Source organism: Hypanus sabinus, chromosome X2 (assembly GCF_030144855.1).
Source record: "Hypanus sabinus isolate sHypSab1 chromosome X2, sHypSab1.hap1, whole genome shotgun sequence".
NCBI lineage: Eukaryota > Metazoa > Chordata > Chondrichthyes > Myliobatiformes > Dasyatidae > Hypanus > Hypanus sabinus.
In genome coordinates this window covers 3,639,022-3,663,400 of record NC_082739.1, presented here as the reverse complement: position 1 = coordinate 3,663,400, position 24,379 = coordinate 3,639,022, and the positions used below count along the sequence as shown (strand labels likewise).

The 24,379-nt window shown below is 43.0% G+C and overlaps 1 protein-coding gene across 2 annotated transcripts in view; it reads right to left on the bottom strand.

The window, feature by feature from the left end:
• Positions 1–1,010: 1,010 nt before the first annotated feature.
• The window catches only part of c2cd2l (c2cd2 like), a 139,288-nt gene continuing 115,919 nt past the window's right edge, over positions 1,011–24,379 (bottom strand). The window contains exons 8-14 of one of the 2 annotated variants that reach the window (XM_059956819.1): positions 24,009–24,073; positions 15,234–15,361; positions 11,556–11,727; positions 10,241–10,333; positions 8,368–8,501; positions 6,319–6,604; positions 1,011–5,367 (exon numbers count right to left, since the gene is read on the bottom strand). In XM_059956819.1, the coding sequence (XP_059812802.1) occupies positions 5,138–5,367; positions 6,319–6,604; positions 8,368–8,501; positions 10,241–10,333; positions 11,556–11,727; positions 15,234–15,361; positions 24,009–24,073 (1,108 nt within the window). In that variant the 3' untranslated portion in view covers positions 1,011–5,137. Of the gene's footprint in view, positions 5,368–6,318; positions 6,605–8,367; positions 8,505–10,240; positions 10,334–11,555; positions 11,728–15,233; positions 15,362–24,008; positions 24,074–24,379 lie in introns of both variants that reach the window. The other variant, XM_059956818.1, reaches the window with a different exon arrangement.

Here is a 24,379-nt window from a genome sequence, read left to right as displayed (position 1 = left end):
AGTGGATGTGGAGAGGATGTTTCCTATAGTGGGGGAGTATAGGACCAGAGAACACAGGTAGAGTGGATGTGGAGAGGATGTTTCCTATAGTGGGGGAGTCTAGGACCAGAGGACACAGATAGAGTGGATGTGGAGAGGATGTTTCCTATAGTGGGGGAGTCTACGACCAGAGGACACAGATAGAGTGGATGTGGAGAGGATGTTTCCTATAGTGGGGGAGTCTAGGACCAGAGGACACAGATAGTGTGGATGTGGAGAGGATGTTTCCTATAGTGGGGGAGTCTAGGACCAGAGGACACAGAGTGGATGTGGAGAGGATGTTTCCTATAGTGGGGGAGTCTAGGACCAGAGGACACAGATAGAGTGGATGTGGAGAGGATGTTTCCTATAGTGGGGGAGTATAGGACCAGAGAACACAGGTAGAGTGGATGTGGAGAGGATGTTTCCTATAGTGGGGGAATCTAGGACCAGAGTGCACAGCCTCAGAATAGAGGGACGAGGAGGAATTTCTGTAACCAGTGGGTGGTGAATCTATGGAATTTATTGCCATGGATGGCTGTGGAGGCCAAGTCATTGAGTATATTTAAAACAAATGTTGATAGGTTTTGGATTAGTAAGGGTGTCAAATATTATAGGGAGAAGGAGGATCATAAATCAGCCATGATGAAATGGCAGAGCATAATCAGTTGGATAAGTTGAAGTGTAGCCTGGAGGCAAAATCAAAAAAGAGTAATGAATGCAGGACCAAAGGTGTTACAGTATATTTGAATGCATACAATATACGGAATAACACGAGGAAGTCTGCCCATGCTGGAAATTCAAGCAACACACACAAAATGCTGGTGGAACACAGCAGGCCAGGCAGCATCAATAGGGAGAAGCACTGTCGACGTTTCGGGCCGAGACCCTTGAGTCCTGACGAAGTGTCTCGGCTCGAAACGTCGACAGTGCTTCTCCCTATAGATGCTGCCTGGCCTGCTGTGTTCCACCAGCATTTTCTGTGTGTTGCTTGAATATATGGAATAAAGTAGCTTGTGATGCAGTTAAAAATTGGCAGGTGTGGCATTGTGGGCATCTCTAAGTTGTGATTGAAAGAAGATCACAGCTGGGAGCTTAACATCCAAAAATACACAGGCAGGTAGGCAAAGGGGGTGGGTGGTTCTGTTGTTAAAAATAAAATCAAATCCTTAGAAAGAAGTGACATAGGATTGGAACATGTAGAATCCTTGTTAAGAAACTGTAAGAGTAAAAAGACCCTAATGGGAGTTATATTCAGGCCTCTGGACAGTAGCCAGGATGTGGACTACAGATTACAATGGGAGATAGAAAAAGCATGTCATAAGGGCAATGTTATGATAGTCAAGGGGGGATTTCAAAATGCAGGTAATTTGGGAAAATCAGAATGGTGCTGGATCCCAAGAGAGGGAATTGGTAGAATACATATTAGAAGATATTTTAGATCAGCTTGTGGTTGAACCCATGACGGAAAAGAAAATTCTGGATTGGGTGTTGTCTAATGAATCAGATTTGATGATGGAGTTCAACCCTTATCAGACATTGATCATAATATGATAGACTTCACCCTGCAATTTGAGAGGGAGCAGTCAAATGTATCAGTATTACAGTAGAGTAAAGGAAATTACAGAGTGGCACAAGAGAGGTGTTGGCCAAAGTTGATTGGAAGGGACGAAGGCAGAATATCAAAGGCTAGAGTTTCTGGGAGCAATTTGGAAGGGGCAGGATAGATACATCCCAAAGATAAAATACATTAAAGGCAGGATGACACATCAGTGACTGTCAATGGAAGTCAAAGCCAACATAAAAGCAGAAGAGAGGGCATGTAATAGAGCAAAAATTAGTGGGAAGTTAGAGGACTGGGAACAACAGAAGGCTACTAAAAAAGCAATAAGGAGAGAAAAGATGAAACATGAAGATAAGCTAGCCAGTAATATCAAGGAGAATACCAAAAGTTTTTTCAAATATATAAAGAGTGAGAGGCGACAGTAGATATTGGACTGCTGGAAAATGATGCTGGAGAGGTAGTAATGAGGGCAAAGAAATGGTGGATAAACTTAAGTATTTTGTGTCATTCTTCTTTGTGGAAGACGCAGTAGTATGCTGGATGTTCAAGAATGCCAGGGGGCAGAAGTGAGTGTAGTTACTGTTACTAAGGAGAAGATGCAAGGGAAGTTGGAAGATCTTAAGGTAGATAAGTCAATCTGGACGAGATAGACCACATCCCAGGGTTCTGAAAAGAGGTAGCTGAAGAGATTGTGGATGCATTGGTAATGATCTTTCAAGAATCACTAGGGGAGCAGAACAAAAGAAATTGTAGGTCAGTTAGCCTGACTTCAGTGATTGGGAAGATGTTGGAGTCCATTGTTAAGCATGTGGTTTCAGGGTACCTTGAGGCACATGATAAAATAGGCCACAGTCAGCATGGTTTCTTTAAGTGGAACTCTTGCCTGATAAGTCTGTAGTTTGGTTCCCACATACTTTCTGCTTTTGTCATTCTTGATGAAGAAATAACGAGATTGGAATGTGTTGTCTTTGAAAGAAACCTTGCCAGGATGGTGCACCACAGTTATAGAGGGCCAGAGGGTGGTGAATGCTTTGTCCAGGATGGAGCCAACCTTTTTCAAATTATACACTTAAAAACAATCAAAATCTTTATTAAAACATGCGGTTGCTGTGTGAACAATACATTTTTAAAACAATATTTATTTCCAAGAAACTTCAGGAAATGAGTTTGGGTTTAAAGTAGCATTCAGGACAGTGCAGCCCACAGTAATCTATGGGAAAGTACCTACAGATATGTACCTCCTAAAATGGTATTTGCTTCCTGGGGTTTGACCACTCTGCAAACCAGTAGCAAACAATGATGACTGGAGACCTTCCAAACCCAACACACATCTCCATCTTGGTGTCAGCTGATTGGTTATTCTTAAGAGGTAATCTTCCCACTTGTCTCTAGGAGGATTATTTTTTGAGGTTTTTAAGGTTTTTGATATATTTTTCATTCTTAACAAAAACTAATTTCAGAACGGAATCCACTCTGCAAGAATTGGAAGCCAACTGGCTGGCTGTGATTTCCAAAGCGTTACCTGCCGCTACAGAATGACTGTCAGAGCTAAGATGATGTCACATCATAATTATATTCATTCACCATCCTTCACCTGGCTGCAGAAAAGACAAGATTAAGGTTTATTGTGGACAATTCTTTTTACATGTGTATCTCACAAGGAGCTACCTGCAAGAAGTCTCGGAATAATCACCAATCTCTGTGAGGAGGCTACTGAGATGCCTTAGTATTTATCAATAGGACAAAAACTAAGACAAATTAATTGGAGTGGGGATCTAATCCATAGAGTCAGCGTTGTTCAAGAAACTGGGCACAAATCATCTTTTATAGGCAGTCTCACCAAGCACTGCAGGATAGACTTGCACTAGTATAAATTTCTCTATATACAAAGTTTATCATGAACATGCCTCGGGCACCTTAGTAACTATCTTATTGTGGCTATGCCAAAGGCTATGCACCCACTGGGTATCGTGATAATGGTTACTGTATGGTCTCACGTCAGTTCCTTCACATGGGGGTAAATATTATCTTCATATTAAATTACAGCCCACCACCCATCCTGAACATGATTTTCTTTGACAAGCACAAAAATAGTGACAATTGCCAGAAATTCTAAAATAAAATCTGAAGGTAGATTAAAAACATTCTTCAGGTCAGGAAGATTGGTGAAGAGGTAACAGTTAATATTACAGGGAACATTTGTCATCTGAAATGGTTTGTTGGGAATCTGAATTCATCAACCTGAAACAGTAACTCTTTTTGTCTCTCCACCAATTCACCCTGACCTGTGGAGAGTTTTCCAGCATTTTCTAATGACATTTATTTAAGTTACACTCAGTCACTATTGGGCCAATGAGATATTTATAAAACCAAAGAACGATACATTACGGAAGACATTGCAGTCCATTGTGCCTAGGTCAACTTTTCGATAGAGCCACTTCCTTACTCTTCCTCTGTATCCCTGCAAATTTTCTCTCTTTGATGTCCACTTCGAGACTTACAATCGAATCTATTCCTATTCTTTTTAGGATGAGCACTTCACATCAAATAACTCACTGCATTAAAAAAATCTTACCTGTCATCAATTCTCAAAGCTTGTACCATTAGAAACTGTTTATTTCCCAGTTGCTTTTACTAAATATCTTCAAAATTTGGAACAAGGCCTTAAGACCATAAGATACAGAAGCAGAATTAGGCTGTTCAAGTCCACTCCACCATTCAATCATGGCTGATTTTCAAATCTTTCCCTGTATCTATGCTCCAAAGACATGGCCTCTCTGAAACTGAAGATTCACATTCCTCACAAATATTCTCTGTACCTTCACCAGGCCTTGACCAGAATTAGATTCAACATCCTGGTTTACAAGGAAAGCAGGATGTGATCTGTCAGTAAACCTGGTGAATGCAAGAAAGTGCAACAAATGCAACTGATTAATATTATCTCAATTTCCCAAAGCAAGCACATTCTCCCCCTGTATAAATAACCCATCTCATCATGCCCTTGTTTTGAATGTCTTTCAGGATCTAAGGAGAACAGAGAAAGAATTAAATTTTGTCTCTACATTTACATTTTCAAAATATCAATAACAATTCATTCCTCCCAATTAAAACATTACAACAGTATTTCTAATAAAATATCTTGTACAGCTGCCAAAGCTTGGCAAAGTTATAGACTTTCAATAAATAAAGTTGGGGAAAGGTTAAATCTGGTTGTTAATTTACATTCAAAGCTAGTGTCACCAAACAAATGCATTTCTGTCTTTGTCTTTATCTCAAGGACTTCCTTGGCTTCAGGCTGTTGAAAGGTCCATTTTATTTCCCATCAACACAACATTGTCAGACGTGGGAGAAATGTTATTGCAAAGTGGCTTTCACAAGCGATGGCAGATGAATGATGATAGCACTCTTATCATTTCACAGAAAGTCACTGAAAAGAAACCCAGGACAGAAATTACTGCAACAATCTCAGATGGGCCCCTTAGTGCTTTGCCTCTTGTTGTCAGTTGAACCTCCAAGTACCCAATCTAACAACGCTGTCTGGGCATTCTAGCTCATTCAGTTCCCACTTGCCCCAGAATTGCCGTTTGTGTTGGCCTTTGACTTGGACTTGGACTTGAAGGAGAAGCGCTTAATAAGCTTTCGAGAGAAGCTTCCCGATTTCTTCCGTGTAGATGAAGGACTGTCACTCACGTTGGATAGGTCATCGTGGGAGTGACTAAAGCCTGACTCCTTCTGCTTGTGTTTCTTCCTGAACAAAAGCTTGGTTCCACTTCGTAGAAAGCCAACTACAAGAAAATATGATAACAATCTAGCAATGATAATTCATCATTGGATAGAGGAATGAAACAGTATTATATAAAGAAGATAGTGCTGGACATAGTTCATTGGCCTAGAATATTAACATACAACCATGGAAAGGTACATCTGCCATTGACAAAGATATTAAAAGATTAGTTTTATCTGTCACATTCATATCAAAACACTGAAACATACAGTGAAGTTAATTGATCGTGTCAAATCACAGTCTGAGGATGTGCTGGGGACAGCCTGCAAGTGGTGCCGTACTTCTGGTGCCAACATAGCATACTCACGACTTACGAACTCTAACCCATATGCAATTGGAATGTGGGAGGAAACTGGAGCACCAGGAGGAAACCCATGCAGTCATGGGGAGAACTCCTTACAGACAGCAATGGGAATTGAACCCTGATCAGTAATTGCTCATGCTGGAAAGTGATTGTGCTAACCACTATGTGACCGTGTCAAACAGGTGTAAGGAATTACATGGCCTGCATGTGACCTACAGCCATGTGGTTGCCTCTTAAATGCCCTCTGAAATAGTTTAGCAAGCCACTCAGTTGCAATAAACCACAATGAAATAAAACTAAATGTAGATACTCTCTCCTTAACAGCATAGTGAGCATACCCACATCTCAAGGTGTGTAGCAGTTCAGAAAGGCAGCTCACTACCACCTTCTCGAGGGCAACTAGAGGCGGGCAATGAAATACTTCTTCAGTTTGCAAAGCCCACTTTCCTTGAAGAAAAATACAAAATGAAGGAACTATAGCTCACTGACCTCCATTTTCCCCACAGATAATTATTATTGATGCATTATTTAGCATTTAATATAACTTGAAACTGTAGTGCCTGGAAGATTTACAAAGTGATACAATTCATTGGGGGGAGTGGGGAGAGAGATACTTAAAAGCATAATGATCGACTCCTTTGTGTTTACCTTTGTGATCCTTCAAGCTTCTCGTTTCCAGTGCTCCCGTTGACCCTGTTTCAGATTCTACATCATCCACTGACGGCCGCTCTGAAATATCAGATGCAACAGCTTCGTCCTGGTCTTGGCTGGCTGGTTGCCGCTGGTTCACAGAATCAATGGATTTGGGCGACTCTAGTGCAGTCTGAGCACTGCACTGGGGGAGGGCAGGCAACCCCAGCTCGGACTGCAGAGAGGCGTCCATAGCTGCTGCATAGCCCACAGACAGAGCCATTTCTTCCTGATCAATGGGAGACTGGATCAGAAAAAAAGGAGAGGACATTAGCCTATGTATATAGTGCAGACAATTCTAGTCACTTTCTTTCCCCAACCCATTCTCTATAACTTCCTTTAACCCTAAAGCACTCTATAATACTTCTGTTCTTCTGATGAAGAATCTTGGTCTAAAACATTAACTGTTTATTCCTCTACATAGATGATGCCTGACCTGTTGAGTTCCTCCAGCATTTTGTGTGTAGAACTCCTTTCATATTCTCTCTCCCACTTCTGGCTGCCATGGGCGTCAGCTTCCAAATTCCTTCCCTAATCTCTCCAGTTCTCTTTTTCCTCCTTTAAGGTGCTTCTCAAATCAACCGCTTTGGCTTGGTGTCTTATTTGATCATTCTCTGACATGTACCATAGTTGTTCTAAGGCATGCGTTTCTAGTAAGGGAGAAGTCCAAAGAAGATGTGCGAGGCAAATTTTTCCCCCCTACAGACTGGTGGATGCCTGGAATCTGCTGCCAGGATTGGTGGTGAAGGGAGATATGATAAAAATGGTTAAGAAGCTCTCAGATAGATACATTAATATGCAAAGAATTGAGGGAATTAGACCACATGCTGGCAGAATGGATTAGGAGTCATTGTCTTAATTAGCTCGGAACCACACTGTGGGCCGTAGGGCCTGTTCCTGTGCTGTCCTGTTCTGTTTTAGTGCTAATTAATCCATGTTGACATTGATAGTGAATGTGTACTTTTATGTACCTTAAATTAAATGGTGAAACCTTGTTGTGCAAATGAGATACAGGTGCATGATTAAAAAAAACTAACATTTTAAGGAAAAAAAAATAACTTGAACTTACATAGAATCTCAGTGTTCTAAGCTCAATACCAGCTTACATCTTAATGCTATAAGCTGAAATTTATCTTAATGTTACAAGCTCAGTACCAGATAAACTTTGACACCAAGTTAAGCAAGGAGAATTTGGGACAGTTAAGGGTTGGTCAAAAAGGTAGGTTTTTAATTAAAGGGATAAAGATTAGCTGTACTTGCCACATGTACATCGCAACATACAGTGAAATGTGTCTTCTGTGTCATATCAAATCACTGAGAATTGTGCCAGGGAGCAGGTAGCAAGTGTCACCACACTTCCCGCATCAACGTAGCATGCCCACAACTTACTAAACTTAACCACATGTCTTTGGAACTTGGGAGGAAGATAAAGGGGGAGAGAAGATTCCAACACAGCCCCTACAGAAATCGAAGCAGAAGATAGCTATCTAATAATTCACACTTCATACCATCTGGCTTTCATTTTTATCCAGTAGATTCAAGAACAATCTTCTAGCTCCTTTCTGCAAGGATGTAGCCTGATAGAACAAATCAACAAAGATCATCTTGGTCTGCAAGTGAACTCGCAGATTAACCCCACTCTCCTGCCTTTTTTCCTCCCAGACACATCTAAAAACTCTGAATAGACCTGTCAATCAAACATATCCAAGCTGCAATTTGAACTTTTCATTGTCCCTATGGCCTTGAGGATTGCACATCCCTGGTTTATCACCTGCGACAATAAAACTCTTGTGTATCACAACAAACAATTGATTATGCAAAACTTAAGCAATAGCCTTGAGTGTTTGGACTGGTATTGACCATTAAGTTTTAATAGTTAACATTTTCTTCCAAAGTTGCTGCTTACATTTCTGCCTCTCAAATTGCTGATGTAAGGAGACCATTAAATGAACAACCACACAAGCTGCTGAAACCAGTGTACATTGCTCATTAGTGGAGTAAGGTTACCTTTGAAACTCCTGAAATAATCAGTGTGCTGCGCTTGGTTGGTGTCTTTTTGCTAGGCTTGTTAGCAGATTCTGTCAGTTGCCGAATTGCAGTCTGTACGACCGGATCCAAACCATTAGTGAGGTGGTTATCCACTACTGTCCAAACATACAATGTTATCATTAGCACGGAAGTACATGAGAGGGAGAAATGGACTGGGGGGAAGGGAATATGGTGGAGAGAGTTGGGGAGGAGGTAGGTGTAAAGAGAGAATGAGAGGAGAAGGAAAAAAGATGTGAAAGAATGAAGGGGGTAGTCAAAGAGAGAAACACACGCGGGGAAGCAGAGAGACAGCTTGGAGGCTATAGGTGAATTCACCTTTAACCACCCATTCACACTGAAGGCATGAGTTCAATTAATAGCAAAGGAAGTGTAGACACTGTACAATTGAATCAAAAAGAAAAACTGCTGGAAAACCTCAATATGTCAGGTAGTATCTGCAGGGAGAGAAATAGAAACACAAGAGATTCTGTAGATGCTGGAAAATGCTGGGGGAGCTCAACAGGTCAAGAAATGTGAATGAATAAACATCCTACATTTTGGGCCAAGACTGCTCTTCAGGTCCTGATGAAGGTAAAGAAGCAGTCTTCTTTCATATATGCCTTGGTGAAGAGTTCAACACAAACTCCATAATTGATGTACAAGGTTTAACAGAAAGTGCCAGTTAACAGCGCCATCAAGGCAGATACGAAAGAAGACAGCTTCCAATATAGCATGAAGGACAGCGATCAGTACTCTTTGGTGGGGTTGTTATAGACTCGTACAGTACAGACACACACCTGTTTGTTCACTATGTCTACACTAATCCTTAATTATCCATCTACACCAGGGACTCCCAACCATTTAGGCCATGGACCAATACCGTTAAACAAGGGGTCTGGGACTAACCTCTACACTAATCCCAATTACCAGCACTTGGGACCCAGCGGACCTCAGGAAGAATGTACTAGAAAAAGCTTAGTCAAACATTTAAAACAATAAAGGAAAATGCTACTGAGACTCAGCAGATCAAAAGCATCAGAGTCAATGTTTTGAGCTGATGAAACAAAATTCTGTTTCTCTATACATATATTACCTGACATGTTGAGACTTTACAGTATTTCTTAATGACAAGAGCTATTCTGGCTCCCCTTTTACCCCCTTTCTCCTCCTCACCTGCCCATCGCCTCCCTCTGATGCCCCTCCTCCTTCCTTTTATTCAACCTGCCCATCGCCTCCCTCTGATGCCCCTCCTCCTTCCTTTTATTCCATGGTCCATGCTGCTTTCCTATCAGATTCCTTCATCACCCCTTTACTTCTTCCACCTATCACCGGTCAGCTTCTCACTTTATCTCCTCTCCCCCACTCACCTGGCTTCATCTATCACCTTCTAGCTCGCACTTCTTCCCCTAGCCCACCTTCTTATTCTGGCTTCTTTCCCCTTCCTTTCCAGTACTGATGAAGGGTCTCGGCCCGAAACACTGACTGTTTATTCATAACCATGGATGCTGCCTGACCTGCTGAGTTCCTCCACCATTTTGTGTGTGTAGGTTACTCCAGATTTCCAGCATTTTATTTTCTCATTTTGTTCCAGTTTTATAGCATCTACACTTCCTTTGTTTTTTTATTTAAGCATTTGGTGCTTTGCTTTGGCTAAAGTGAGCAAAATTGGACTGGCAGTCCAACATGCACTCTTTTCCACTTTTCTATTGGAATAAATTAACATGTTTTAGGTGGTAAATCCAATATTGATCATCTTGTAAAAGTTAAAATTGTCTCAAAGAGGCTGTAGTCCCAGAGGCTTTCAGAAGTAGCACCATCCCTGAACTTGGGTTCTCAGAGTGACACAATTTACCATTACTGGGAGGCTGACTCATGGGGCTATCATCCAGCTTGATGTTTCTCTTCTCCGTTACTTCCACCTTGGAGGGTGACCTTGTAGGAGAATCTGAGGGCAAGAAGCACAGAAGTTAACAGACCTTTAGTTGAAAGGCTCTGAATACACAGCTACAGCTGTGTTTGACATAAGTAGCGAGTGACTGCAATTGGTACTATGTAACATTAAAAAACAGGTGGATTCCGTAACAACAAAGTACAGGCAGTCCCCGGATTACGTACGAGTTCTGTTCCTGAGTCTGTCTTTAAGTTGGACTTGTACATAAGTCAGAACAAGTACATCCGGTATTATTTAGCATCAGTTAGTCAAACGTTTGTCTTAGTATATAGTATATATTTTACCTTTCTATGCGTATAAAACACTTCAGAAACGTATGTATTCCAATAATTAAACTACCGCATTGCTTAGTAATAATTGTAGCTTTCATCGGGGCAGGGCTTTTCACATTATCCGTTATCCTTTAAAATTGTTCCGATCGTTGACCAACTGTAGCCTAACGCTTTTCCAATGACCGATGGCATTTCACCTCTTTCCAAACACTTTATTATTTCCACCTTATTTTCAATCGCGATCGCTTCCCGTCAATGGAACAGAAACACTGCGGGCGGCTGGTCCCGAGCTGCGCCGGCTCCCAAGGTCCGCTGGGTCCTAAGGACCACCGCACTGAATTCCCTGGGTCCGTATCTCCACCACACTGAGAAAGGCTAAATGGGACAAGTGGGGGCTGTGCTGGGTTTGAGTATTGTCCTTCACAATATTCCGCGTGGGAATTTAAACTGGAGGTGGCAGTGTTTTTTTACGAGGTCGAGTTGCGAGCTCGACATCAACCTGGCACGGATGGTATGGGAGTCACTGGATCGACATCAACCCGGCATGGGAGCGGTCTGTCACCAAATCGAACTCAGGAACCTCTGTTCTCCAGCCCGGCACCGATCTCACTGCACCACCAGCTGACTGGAACGGTGGGGGGGGGGGGGGGTGCAGTCAGGGTGAATCTTACTAAGAAAATTTAAGCCAAATACAAAGTTAAACACTCAACATAGTGTCAACGGCAACAACTTAAAATGGCGGACGGTGTTGTGATCTGACTTAAAATAGCGGATGGCGTTCTCTTTCCTCAGTTCGTAAGTACGAGTTGACCGTAAGTCGGGTGTTCGTAACTCGGGGACTACCTGCATTTGGAACTACCAGAAGGAAGAGGCACATTCAGCCAGCAAGCTCTAGAAATACAAATAGATGAGCTATTTCAATATGAAGACGACAGGAACCTCACCTATTTTGCTATCCAATTTAGGCCGGGATTGGATGGTTGTTACTGTTGTCACTATGGTTCCATCAGGCATTATCGTTCGATCCATTTCAATCTTTTTCGTAGGGGTGACAGTTGTCCGCAGAGGGAGCAGTGACTGGGCTGGCTTGGGATCTGTTGGCTCCACATAAATCAACTATGGGAGAAAAAACACACTGAGTGAAAAACACTGAATGATCTGTCTCTACTACCTCCCTACCTGTGCCTCTATTTTCCCAAAAGTAGTGATCAGTTAATGTTTCTTGGTTGCCATAATGTCCTGTGAATGGTCCCATCACCAGCTGGTCCTGAGGTTGATCATAAGCCTGGAAGTTGAAGCCCAATGATCAAAGCCTTGGGTCTATGAGTCTGAAGTCCACTGGGGAAGTCCTGAGGCCTGTCCTGGAATTGGAGGACTCAGAGTTGGGAGGGAAGGGGTGGGGAGGAAAAGGGATTATTTTGCTGCTGTTGTTTTGTTTTGTTGTGTTCTGTTTTGCTCTCCCGAGCATGCTTTGTTGGTGCTGGAATGTGGCCACACTTGCAGCTGGTCCACAGCACATCCTTGGATTGTGTTGTTCATTAATGCCAACAATGCACTTCAGTCTGTTTTGATGTACATGTGATAAATAAACCTGAATTAAATTTATGCTATCTGGTCAGGAGATATTTTTTGCATACAAACTTAGGCAGTGAAGTTCAGTAGACTGTGAGGATAGGCAGGCACCATTACTGCTGAGATGCAGTTGTTCTTTAGAGAAGGTCTTCAACTTGAAACACTAATATTCTAGCACCAATTACATCGCCTACCTTGAAGAGTTTACAGTATTTATTGTTTTGATTTCAGATTTCACACATCAGCAGTTTCTTGCTTTCACAAAGAAAACTCAAGACACTGCAGATACTGGAATTTGATGCAACAAATCTGACTGCTGGAGGAACTCAACAGGCTGAGGTAGAGAGATGGTTGACATCTCAGTTTGAGACTCTGCTTCAGGACTGAGAGTGTGGAGAAAAGAAAGGCAGAAAGATGAGCTTTATTTGTCACACGTACATCAAAACATACAGTGAAATGCATTGATTGTGTTAAATCAAAATCAGCTAGAATCGTGCTGGACAGCCAACATGTTGCCATACATCCAACACCAACATAGTATGCCCACAATTTACTAACCCTAACTGTACTCCTTTGGAGGAAACCGGAGCACCCAGAGGAAACCCACAAGGTCATGGGCAGAGTATACGAACTCCTTACAGATAGCAGTGGAAACAAAGCCTGGTAAGGTGACTACGCTAACCGCTACACTACCATGCCATGGAGAAATAGCTAGTGTGAAGCCTCAAACTTCTCCCTCTCACTTCTTCACACTATCTGCCCTGTACAATCTCCCGTTTGATCTCGACCTGAAATACCAACCATTGCTTTGCCTCCTCGGATGTTGCCTGACCCACTGAGTAACTCCAGAAGCTTATCTTTTGCCTTCCCAATTCTTTGATATCTGCAGAGGCTGAGGTTTGAATATGAAGCCCGTCAGGCCCTTGGGTGTTGGCTATTCACTAGTTGAATCAGAGGGTTAGAAATTATTGGTCTCTGTGTGAAATGTACGATGTAGAACAGCATTGGAAGTCAGTGAAGATCAAGTTCTGGAAGGTGACTATAGCATGCAGCCATTAATCTGTTTGCACAGTTGCTGCAAGTGACTATGGATAATTTTCCATCTCGAGGCATTTTGGGTGCCACCGTAGTGTAGTGGTTAATATTATAACCTGGGGTGTTCCAGAATTTGGTGCCATCTGTAAGCGGTTTATACATCTTCCCCATGGCATGTGTAGGTTTTCTCTGGGTGCTCTGGTTTCCTCCTTCTGTCCAAAGACCAACTGGTCAGGTCCATCGGTCATTGTAAATTGTTCCGTGATTAGGTCAGGGTTAATCAGGATTGTCAGAGGTTGCTGGGGCCGGGTGGCTTGAAGGGCAGGAAGAGGCTACACCACACCATATCACTAAACAACCAAACAAATAAAACCTCATTGTTCTCAGTCTCACTCTTAATCAGTGCTGAGGGGAAGATGTTTGTGGACAAAATGTCACAGCAACTATTTGCAAATATGTGCCACAAATGCAAATGAAAGGAAATAATTGGATCTTTTGATGTAGGTTTACTGCAGGGTCCTCTCAAGCATAGCAGAATCTCCTCATTTCAGAATCAGAATCAGGTTTATTGTCACTGACATGTAAAGTTTGTTAGTCTACAGCAACAGTACATTACAATATAAAAATTTACCACAGATCGCAATAATAAATAAATAAATAGACAGTGTAGAAAAGAGAGCAAGACAGGTCATGAAGCATCTCCTTTCACCTCTTTACATTTCAGGGGTGGTTCTGCTACTCTTGGAGCCTGTTATCTGCCTTCTGGTGTGTTTTTGGGCTGAGCGGGCAATCTGACGCTTTGCTGTCTCCGAGAGGGTACCACAAGGCCGCGAGCAAAGTGTGTGGCATGGAGGCCAGGAAGCCTGGAGACAGGGTGGTGGGTGGGGGCAATAGCGAACCCATGATCAACTCCATCTCTCGCTGATCAAAGCACCAAGGGAGACTCAAACCATCAAGGAGGGTGCAGAGGTGAGCGGGTGTTCAGCGCCGTCTACCAGCCTCTCACTCGCTGCCGGTGAAGGAAAGTGTCTGTGTGTGACTGTCTCTGTTTCCCTCCCACTCGCTGCTCCCAAGGTAAGGTCCTTGCATTCGAATGATCTCTCTCTCTCTCTCTCCCTCTCTCTCGATGCCGTCGGAGGATAGTGCCAGAGCAAAGTTTAATCGACACAGTTTCTGGATGGGACTCTAGTTCACGTTTATGATGTGTTCTCGTTTTTCTGGTGGTTCCTTTTTTTGTTGCTAGTTCTGGGTGATTTTTCAATCGGGAGGCCTGCAGATAATGAACACTGCGCTGAACTGAAACTTGCCTTTTGATTTTGTGCTTTCGCTAGCTTTTTTGCCATTTGCGCGATTTGTTTATTTGCGCATGGGGGGGTGGGGTTTGATGCTTTGAATGGTTCCATTGTTCTTCTTTGTTTTGTGGCTGTCTGTGAGAAGATGAATCCTAGAGTTGTGTACTGTATACATACTTTGATAAGAAATGTATTTTGACTTTGAATCCTTTGAATTGTCCATTCAGAAATCTGATGATGGAGAGGAGGAAGTTGTTCCTGAAACATAGAGTGCAGGTCTTTAGGTTCCTGTTCCTGGCAGTAATAAGAGCATATGCCCTAGGTGGAGGATGTCCTGGGTTATGATGGATGCTGCCTTTTGAAAATGCCCTTGATGGTGGGGAGAGTTAAGCCCGTGATGCAGCTGGCTGAGTCTACGATCCTCTGCACCCTCTTTTGATCCTGTGCATTGGAGCCTCCAGAGCAGGGGGTGAAACAACCAGTCGGAATGCTTTGTACATCAATAGAAGTTGTTCAAGTCTTTTGTAACAAAGCAAATCTCTTCAAAATCCTAATGAAGTATCGCCGCTGGTGTGGCTTCTTCCTGACTGAATCAATGTGTTGGGCCCAGGATAGATCCTTGGAGATGTTCCTCATTTAAGGAGGAACAGACACCAGCAACATAGGAGAAATGAGGAAAATGAAATCAAATAACAAAGATGAAAGGCAGGAAAGTTAGACTACCTCCAGTGAGACTGATCCAGCGGAAGTACTCGACATTTCTGGAGAGGCTGCTAAGGGAAAGCTCTGGCATCCAGAAGGTGATCTCCGAGATAAATCCAGTGGGATCACACTCTGTCCCAATAATACATCTGGAAAAGAATAAACACGCATTTTGATGTATGACTGCCACCCACCCATATCAGAAGATGCCTCAATACACTGGGGATCTTCAGTCCCAACAGATGGCTTGTGATCTGCCTGCAATGGTCCAAGTTGGACTGCGACCAATCAACGAGAGGGAGTACATAAATAGAGTTACCTTTTCAATCAGGTCCGCGATCAAGATTTAAAAGGCAGAGCTTTGCGACAGTTTCTCTGAGTTGGACTGCGACCAATCAACAAGAGGGAGTGCGTAAATAGTGCTACCTTTTCAATCAGGTCCGCGATCAAGATTTAAAAGGCAGAGCTTTGCGGCAGTTTCTCTGAGTTGGGCTGCGACCAATCAGTGAGAGGGATTCATTAGAAAGGGCGAATAAAAGTAACGCAAGTGCAAGCGGAGAAGCCATTCTTTTGAGTGTGACAGTGTTTGGAGTGGCTTTGGCAAGATCAGGCTTGGGTGAGGTAAAGTATTTGGTAAGTTTCTCTAATTTTGTTCTTATTTGTTCATTCTTTGTCTGTTAGGGCATGGTAGTGTAGTGAGAAAGACTTCAGGGGCAGCGTTTTATACTGTGTGTAGAATGTGGGAAGTCTGGGAGACCTGCAGCCTCCCAGATAACCACATCTGTACCAGGTGCACCGAGCTCCAGCTCCTGAGAGAATGTATTAAGGAACTCGAGCTATAGGAACCTTGGACTCATATGGGAGAATGAGGAGATGATAGACAGGAGCTACAGGGAGGTAGTCATCCCTAGGTTGCAGGTAACTGAGTGACGGTCAGGAGAAAAAGGTGAAATGCACAGGTGTACAGAGTACTCCTGTGGCTGTGCCCCTCAATAACAAGTACTCAACTTCAGATACTATTGAGGGGGATGACCTACGAGAGGGGAGCCACAGTGACCGGGTCACTGGTACTGAGTCTGGTGCTGTGGCTCAGGAGGGCAGAGAGGTGAAGAGGACTGTATTGTTGATAGGAGATTCCTTAGTCAGAGGAACGGAGAGGAGGCTCTGTAGGCACGATAGAGACACCTGGATGGTATGTTGGCTCCCTGGTGCCAGGGTCAGGGGTGTCTCGGATTGGGCCCATGGCATTCTCAGGGGTGAGGGTGAGCAGCCAGAAGTTTTGGTGCATATTGGCACCAATGACATAGGTAGCCAAGGTGAGGAGGTCATGAAGAGAGATTTTAGGGAGCAAGGTAGAAAGCTGAGAAACAGGACCTCCGGCATGGTAATCTCTGGATTGCTGCCAGTGCCATGTGCCAGAGAGAGAAAGAATAGGATGATTTGGCAGGTGAATGCATGGTTGAGGAACTGGTGCAGGGGGCCCATAGAGAGGGCACATAATAGAGCAAAAACTAGTGGGAAATTAGAGGATTGGGAAGCTTTTAAGATCCAACAGAAGGCAACTAAAAAGTCATTAAGAAAGATGAAACTGGAATATAAAAGTAAGATAGCCAGTAATATTAAAGAGAATACCAAAAGTTTTTCAGATACATAAAGTGTAAAAGAGGTGAGTGTGGATATCAGACCACCGGAAAACGATGCTAGAGAGGTAGTAATGGGGAACATAGGAGTGGTGGACAAAAGAATTACTATTTTGCATCAGTCTTCACTGTGAAAGACACTGGCAGTGTGGTGAAAGTTCCTGAGTGTCAGGGGTCAGAAATGTGTAAACTTGTTATTACTAGGGAGAAAGTTCTTGGGAAACTAAAAGGTCTGAAGGTACAGTGCCTATAAAGAGTATTCCCCACCCCCCACCCCCCAGAAATGTTCATGTTCTATTGTTTTACAACATTGAATCATATTGGATTTAATTTGGCTTTTTTTTTTACACTGATTAATGGAAAAAGACACTTTCATGTGAAAGTGAAAACAATTTTCTACAAATTGGTTTCAATTTATTACAATTATTAAGCGCAACGTTATTTATTTATTGCATAATTACTCATCCCTTCAAGTCAGTATTTAGTAGACGCACCTTTGGCAGCAATTAAGTCTCTATCAGCTTTGCACATCTGGACACTGTAATTTTCCCCCATTCTTCTTTACAAAACTGCTCAAATTTTGTCAAATTGCATAGAGATCATAAGTGCACAGCCCTTTTCAAATCCAGATTGAGGTCTGGACTCTGACTTGGCTACTCCAGGACATTAACTTTGTTGTTTTTAAGCCATTCCTGTGTAGCTTTGGCTTTATGCTTGGGGTCATTGACTTGCTGGAAAACAAATCTCCCAAGTTGCAGTTCTCTTGCAGACTGCATCAGGCTTTCCTCCAGGATTTCCCTGTATTTTGCTACATTCATTTTACTCTCTATCTTCACAAGCCTTCCTGAGCCTGCTGCAGTGAAGCATCCCCACAGCATGACACAGACACCACCGTGCTTCACAGCAGGGATGGTGTGTTCTTGATGATGTGCAGTGTTTAGTCTGATGGCCAAAAAGCCCAATTTTGATTTCATCAAACCATAGAACCTTCTTCCAGCTGACTTCAGAGTCTCCCACATGCCTTCTGGCAAACTCTAGACAAGATTTCATGTGAGTTCCCCCCCCCCCCGCCCCCAACAGTGGCATTCTCTTTGCCACTCCCCCATAAAGCTGCGACTGGTGAAGCACCCGGGTAACAGTTGCTATCTGTGCAGTCTCTCCCATCTCAGCCACTGAAGCTTGTAACCCCTCCAGAGTTATCATAGTGGCCTCCCTCACTACTCCCTTTCTTGCACGGTCACTCAGTTTATGAGGACGGCCTACTCAGGCAGATTTTCAGCTGTGCCATAATCTTTCCATTTCTCGATAATTGACTTATCTGTGCTCCAAGGGATATTCAGTGACTTGGAAATGTTTTTGTATCCATCTCCTGACTTGTGTTTTTCAATAATCTTTTTGCGTATGTGCTTGTAGTGTTCTTTTGTCTTCATGGTGTAGTTTTTGCCAGGATACTGACTCACCAGCAGTTGGACCTTCCAGACACAGGGTACTACAATCAATTGAAACACCTTGACTGCACACGGTGGCCTCCATTTAACTAATTACATGGTTTCTAAAACTAATCGGCTAAACCAGTGATGATTTAGTGTGTCATATTAAAGGGGGTGAATACTTATGTAATCAATTATATTTTGTTTTATATCTGTAATTACTTTAGATCACTTTGTACAGATCTGTTTTCACTTTGACTCGAAAGTGTCTTTTTCTGTTGAGCATTGTCAAAAAAAAGCCAAATTAAATCCACTGTGATTCAAAGTTGTAAGCTAATATGTAAACTTTCGAGACGGGGCTGAAAACTTTTTATAGGCACTATAGACAAGTCACCTGGACCAGATGGTGTACACCCCAGGGTTCTGAAAGAGGTGGCTGAAGAGATTGTGGAGGCATTAGTAATGATCTTTCAAGAATCAATAGATTCTAGAATGGTTCCAGAAGACTGGAAAATTGCAAAATTTTAAATGTGATTACACTCTTCAGGAAGGGAGAGAGGAAGAAGAAAGGAAACTATAGGCCAGTTAGTCTGACCTCAGTGGTTGGGAAGATGTTGAAGCTGATTATTAAGGATATGATTTCAGGATACTTGGGAGGCACATGATAAAACAGGCCATAGTCGGCGTGTTGAAGTTCTTTGAAGAAGTCACAAGCAGGATGGATGAGGGAGAATTGGTTGAACTTGTGTTTTTTAGAAAGCCTTTGACAAGGTGCCACACATGAGACTGCTTAACAAGTTATGAGCCCATAGTATTACAGGAAAGATTCTAGCATGGATAAAGCAGTGGCCGATTGGCAGGAGGCAAAGAGTGGGAATACAGGGAAGTTTTTCTGTTTGGCTGCCAGAGACTAGTGTTGTTCCACAGGGGTCTATGTTGGGACCGCTTCTTTTTACTTTATATGCCAATGATTTGGATGACAGAATTGGCAGGTTTGTTGCAAAATTTGCAGACGATATGAAGATAGGTGGAGGGGTAGGTATTGTTGAGGAAGAAGAGAGGCTACAGAAGGACTTAGACAGGTAAGGAGAATGGGCAAAGAAAAGGCAAATGGAAGTGTATGGTCATGCACTTTGGTAGAAGAAATGAATGGGGTAGACTATTTTCTAAATGGAGAGAAAATACAAAAATCTGAGGTGCAAAGGGTCTTGGGAGTCCTTGTGCAGGATTCCCTAAGGGTTAATTTGCAGGTTGAGCCTGTGGTGTGGAAGGCAAATGCAATGTTAGCATTCATTTCAAGAGGACTAGAATACAAAAGCAAGGATGAAATATTGAGGCTTTATAGAGCACTAGTGAGGCCTCACTTGGGAGTATTGTGAGAAGATTTGGGCCTCTTAGAAAGAATGTGCTGAAAGTGGTGACGGTTCAAAGGACATTCACAAAAGTGACTCCAGGTTTGAACGGCTTGTTATATAAAGAGTGTTTGATGGCTCTGGGCTTGTATTCACAAGAACTCAGAAGAATGAGGTATAATTTCATTGAAACCTATTGAATGTTGAAAGCCTTTGATAGCATGGATATAGAGAAGATGTTTCCTATGGTGGGAGAGTCTAGCACCAGAGGATACAGCCCCAGAATAGAGGGGCATCCTTTTAGAATGGAGACAAGAAAGGATTTCTTTAGCCAGAGAGTGTTGAATCTGTGGAATTCCTGCCACAGGCAGCTGTGGAGGCCAAGTCTTTATGTATATTTAAGGCAGTGGTTGATTGATTTTTGAACAGTCAGGACATCAAAGGTTACAGGGAGAAGACAGGAGATTGGGGCTGAGAGGAAAATTGGATCAACCATGGTGGTGGAGCAGACTCGATGGGCCAAATGGCTTAATTCTGCTCCTATGTCTTATGGTCAAATTCATGTAGTCTTCTTCCGTCATAGCATGGCACAGCTTATCAGCATATTGCGTTACTGCATCACCCAGCTCTATCGCCTTACAATTTCAGTATATTCCTATGACTCTGGGATACAATCTGACATTTGCAGCATTCCTGATTCCTGAAGTTTTTCATTCCCTACAACCCTACTTGCGTGTGTTCTTCAAGATTTCTAGCAGGTGCAGTATCTCTTGTGTTTATAACCCCACTAGTAATTCACATTTCCACCTCCTTGCCCCCAATCATTCACAACCTTCTTACAGAGCAGTGCCAAGAGAATCAGACACAATATTCACGTTGGGATGAAAGAGATTCAACCTAGCTTCTTCACTTCTGTGGAAACACAAGAGACACTGGGATACTTGGCAACAAACAATCTGCTGCAGGAACTCTTGGAGTTAAGCAGCATTTGTAGAAAGTCAGGAGGAAGGAATTATTGATGTTTAAACAACAACATTTCTATCCACACCTCCCAAAAAATGCAGCTCAACATACTGAGTTCCTCCAGGATATTGTTTGTTGCTCCTATAATTTAATCTTTAGCTGTGTGACCAGAGGAAGTGGGAGAAAGCACATGAGCCCACAAGTGAAGAATTCACTTACCATAAGAAAGAAAATGGTAGAAAAACAACATTGTCAAATTACAGTCACTTTATTGCAAAATTCAGCAATATCTACAGTCCACTGTGAGGGAGCTCATTATTTAATGGTTGGATTACTGCATTTCAGATTAAATAGAAGTGACATGGAGTTAGAACTGGGGTGGAAATCCTTTGCTATAAATATTTTTTCACGGAAGAGACTCAAGGGTGGTAGAGAGGTTCAGCAGTTAGTGCTGGCTGCACCACTCAGCAGGCCCGGGATCAATCTTCCTCTCAGGTGCTCTCTGCTTGGATTTGGTACATTCTCTCTGTGATTGTGTAGGCTTCCTCTAAGACAAGTGCTCAATTTCCTTACACATCCCAAAGACATGGTGATAGATTAGACCATAAGATCATTAGACAAAGGAGCAGAATTAGCTATCCAGCCCATTGAGTCTGCTGCACCATTCAATCATGGCTCATCCTTTTTTGTAATCTCCTCCTCAATCCCAGTTCATGGCCTTCTCCCTGTAACCTTTGATGCCATGTCCATTCAAGAACCTATCAATCTCCGCCTTAAATACACCCAACGACCTGGCCTCCACAGCTGTCTGTAGTAACAAATTCCAAATTCACCACCCTCTAGCTAAAGGAATTTCTCTTCATCACTGTTTTGAAAGGACACCCTCCTATCCTGAGGCTGTGCCCTCTTGTCCTAGACTCTCCCACCATGGGAAACATCCTTTTTACATCTATTCTGTCTAGGCCTTTTAACATTTGAAAGGTTTAAATGAGATTCCCCCTCATCCTCCTGAATTCCAGCGAGTACAGACCCAGAGTCAAACGTTCCTCATAAGATAACCCTTTCATTCCTGGAATCATCCTTGTGAACCTCCTCTCTACCCTCTCCAATGCCAGCTCATTTTTCTAAGATGAGGAGCCCAAAACTGTTCACAATACTCAAGGTGAGGCCTCACCAGTGCCTTATAAAGCCTCAGCATCATATCCTTGCTCTTGTATTCTAGACCTCTTAAAATGAATGCTAACATGGCATTTGCCTTCCTCACCATCGACTTAACCTACAAGTTCACCTTCAAGATTTCACAAGTCCCTCTGTCTTTCAGTTTCCTGGATTTTCTTCCCATTTAGAGAATAGTCTGCACATTTATTTCTACTACCAAAGTGCATGACCATGTATTTTCCAACATTGTATTTCAATTGCCACTTTCTTGCCCATTCTCCTAATCTGTCTAAGTCCTTCCGCATCCTACCTGTTTCCTCAACACTACCTGCCCCTCCACCAATCTTCGTAGATTAATTGGCTACTGTAAGTTACTTCAGTGTTGTGGACTTTTGGAGAATTACAGGGTGGGTGTGAGAGGAAAAATAGTTTTCAGAAAAATGAGTGGTAGAATGGCACTGATGGAAAGCTGGCAGAAACTTCCCTTATGTTGTGAGAACAATATTAAATAAGGGAACTATGAGGAATAAAAAATGGACATAAGTAAATGTACAATAGCAACCCAATCACAAATATCAACTCTTATATATCTACTAATCCTGCACTTCCTAAAATCAAATTAATTTGTCCTCCAATTGGCTCACAAGCTACACAAAATCTAATCTGACACCACTCAGCAGCATCTGAAATGTGGATTCTTAGACCACATACTAAACTGGGGCTGATACTGAACTTTCAGATACATGTAAAAATCCTTGCACAAAGAAGAGAAAGTCTGCAAGTGCTGGAAATCCAAGCCGTGCACACAAAATGCTGGAGGAACTCAGCAGGCCAGGCAACATCTATGAAAAAGACTACAATGGACGTTTTGGGCCAAGACCCTTCAGCAGGACTGGAAAGGAAGATGAGATATCAGAGTAAGAAGGTGAGGGAGGGGAGGAAGTACAAGGTAGTAGGTGATAGGTGACTCTGGGAGGTGGGGGGGAATGTAAAGTAAAGAGCTGGTAAGTTGATTGGTGAAAGAGATACAGGACTGGAGAAGAGAGAATCTGATAGGAGAGGACAGAAGGCCATGGAAGAAAGAAAAACGGGGAGGAGCGTTAGAGGGAGGTATTGGGCAGGCACGGAGATACGGTAAGAGAGGGAAAAGGGGATGGGGAATTGTGAAGGGGGGGATGGAAGTTCGGGAAGTCAATATTCATGCCATCAGGTTGGAGGCTACCTAAATGGAATACAAGGTGTTGCTCCTCCAACCTAAGTGTGGCCTCATCTCAACAGTAGAGAAGGCAGTGGATTGACATATTGGAATGGGAATGGGAAGTGGAATTAAAATGGGTGGCCACTAGGAGATCCTGCTTTTGCTGGCCGAACACAGTAAATGACTCCAACAGACTCACAGGTGAAGTGGCGCCTCGCCTGGAAGGACTATTTGGGGCCCTGAATGGTAGTGCGGGATAGGTGTAGGGGCCACGTGTTGCACTTGTTCCACTTGTAAGGATAGGTGCCAGGAGGGAGATCAGTGGGGAGGGACAAATGGACAAGGGAGTCGCGTAGGGTGGGATCCTTGCGGTAAGCAGAAAGTGGTTGGGGGAGGGTGGGGGTGAGAAAGATGTGCTTAGTGGTGGGATCCCGTTGCAGATGGCGGATGTTCCAGGGAGTTAAGTGCTGGACGCAGAGATCCATGCCTCAATGACCCGTACAGCTACATGGGCTGGAGTCAGAGCAAAGGCAAATACCAGACCAAGAGTGGTCCTCTGGGTTCAGAGGTTCAGCTCAGGGCTAACAGCCTTGACTGGTAAAACAAATCTGTTACAGAAACATCAATGATGAATCTTTCTACATCTGAGTGCGATGGTATTCCACCCAGGACTTGCATAACTGACAGTATTGAATACCAAGAAGAAGCAACTGACATGATGAAGGAAGCCCTGAATACTGCCAAGACCAAGACCAAAATTGGTTGGCCAAGGACAGGTTGAGATGGAGGACCTCCATTGTTTCCCTAAATGCCAGTGGTGTGACAGGCAGAAATTAAATAAATAAATTAACCTACTAACTGGTACATCTTTGGATTGTGAGTGGAAACTGGAGCACCCAGAGGAAATGTACAGGAAGGAATGTACAAACTTGCTTACAGAGAACTTGGAATTCAACTGCAACACCTCAAGCTGTAATAGTGTCACGCTAACTGTGACACTATTGTAGCAGCCCAATTTGTTGTTAAGAACCTTCTTGCTTCAAATGCATACTTACTCTCACTTTGGTCCGTCTTCTCCAGGACTTTCACTTTCATCTCCTTGGTGTCTGCTCCCAACTCACTAGCAAAGAACATAAAATACATCAGGAAATGAGTCCAGACAATACAAAAAAGTGTTTAATTCCAGGTACTATTGTGGTGGTGGGTGGGGGGGGGGGCGTGAAGAATAAGAGTAGGTCGTATCAATTAGACATCTCTTTCAAACCACCAGCACAGGTGCCATGTAATGAATGACCTCTTTGTGTGCCACCTGTCTTCATGACTTAAGGTGACTCCACTTCACTTGGAGGTGTAATATTAACTGCACTGAATTTTCACCAAAATGAGAATGAATATACCAGGTAATACCTAGATCCAGCACTCGTTT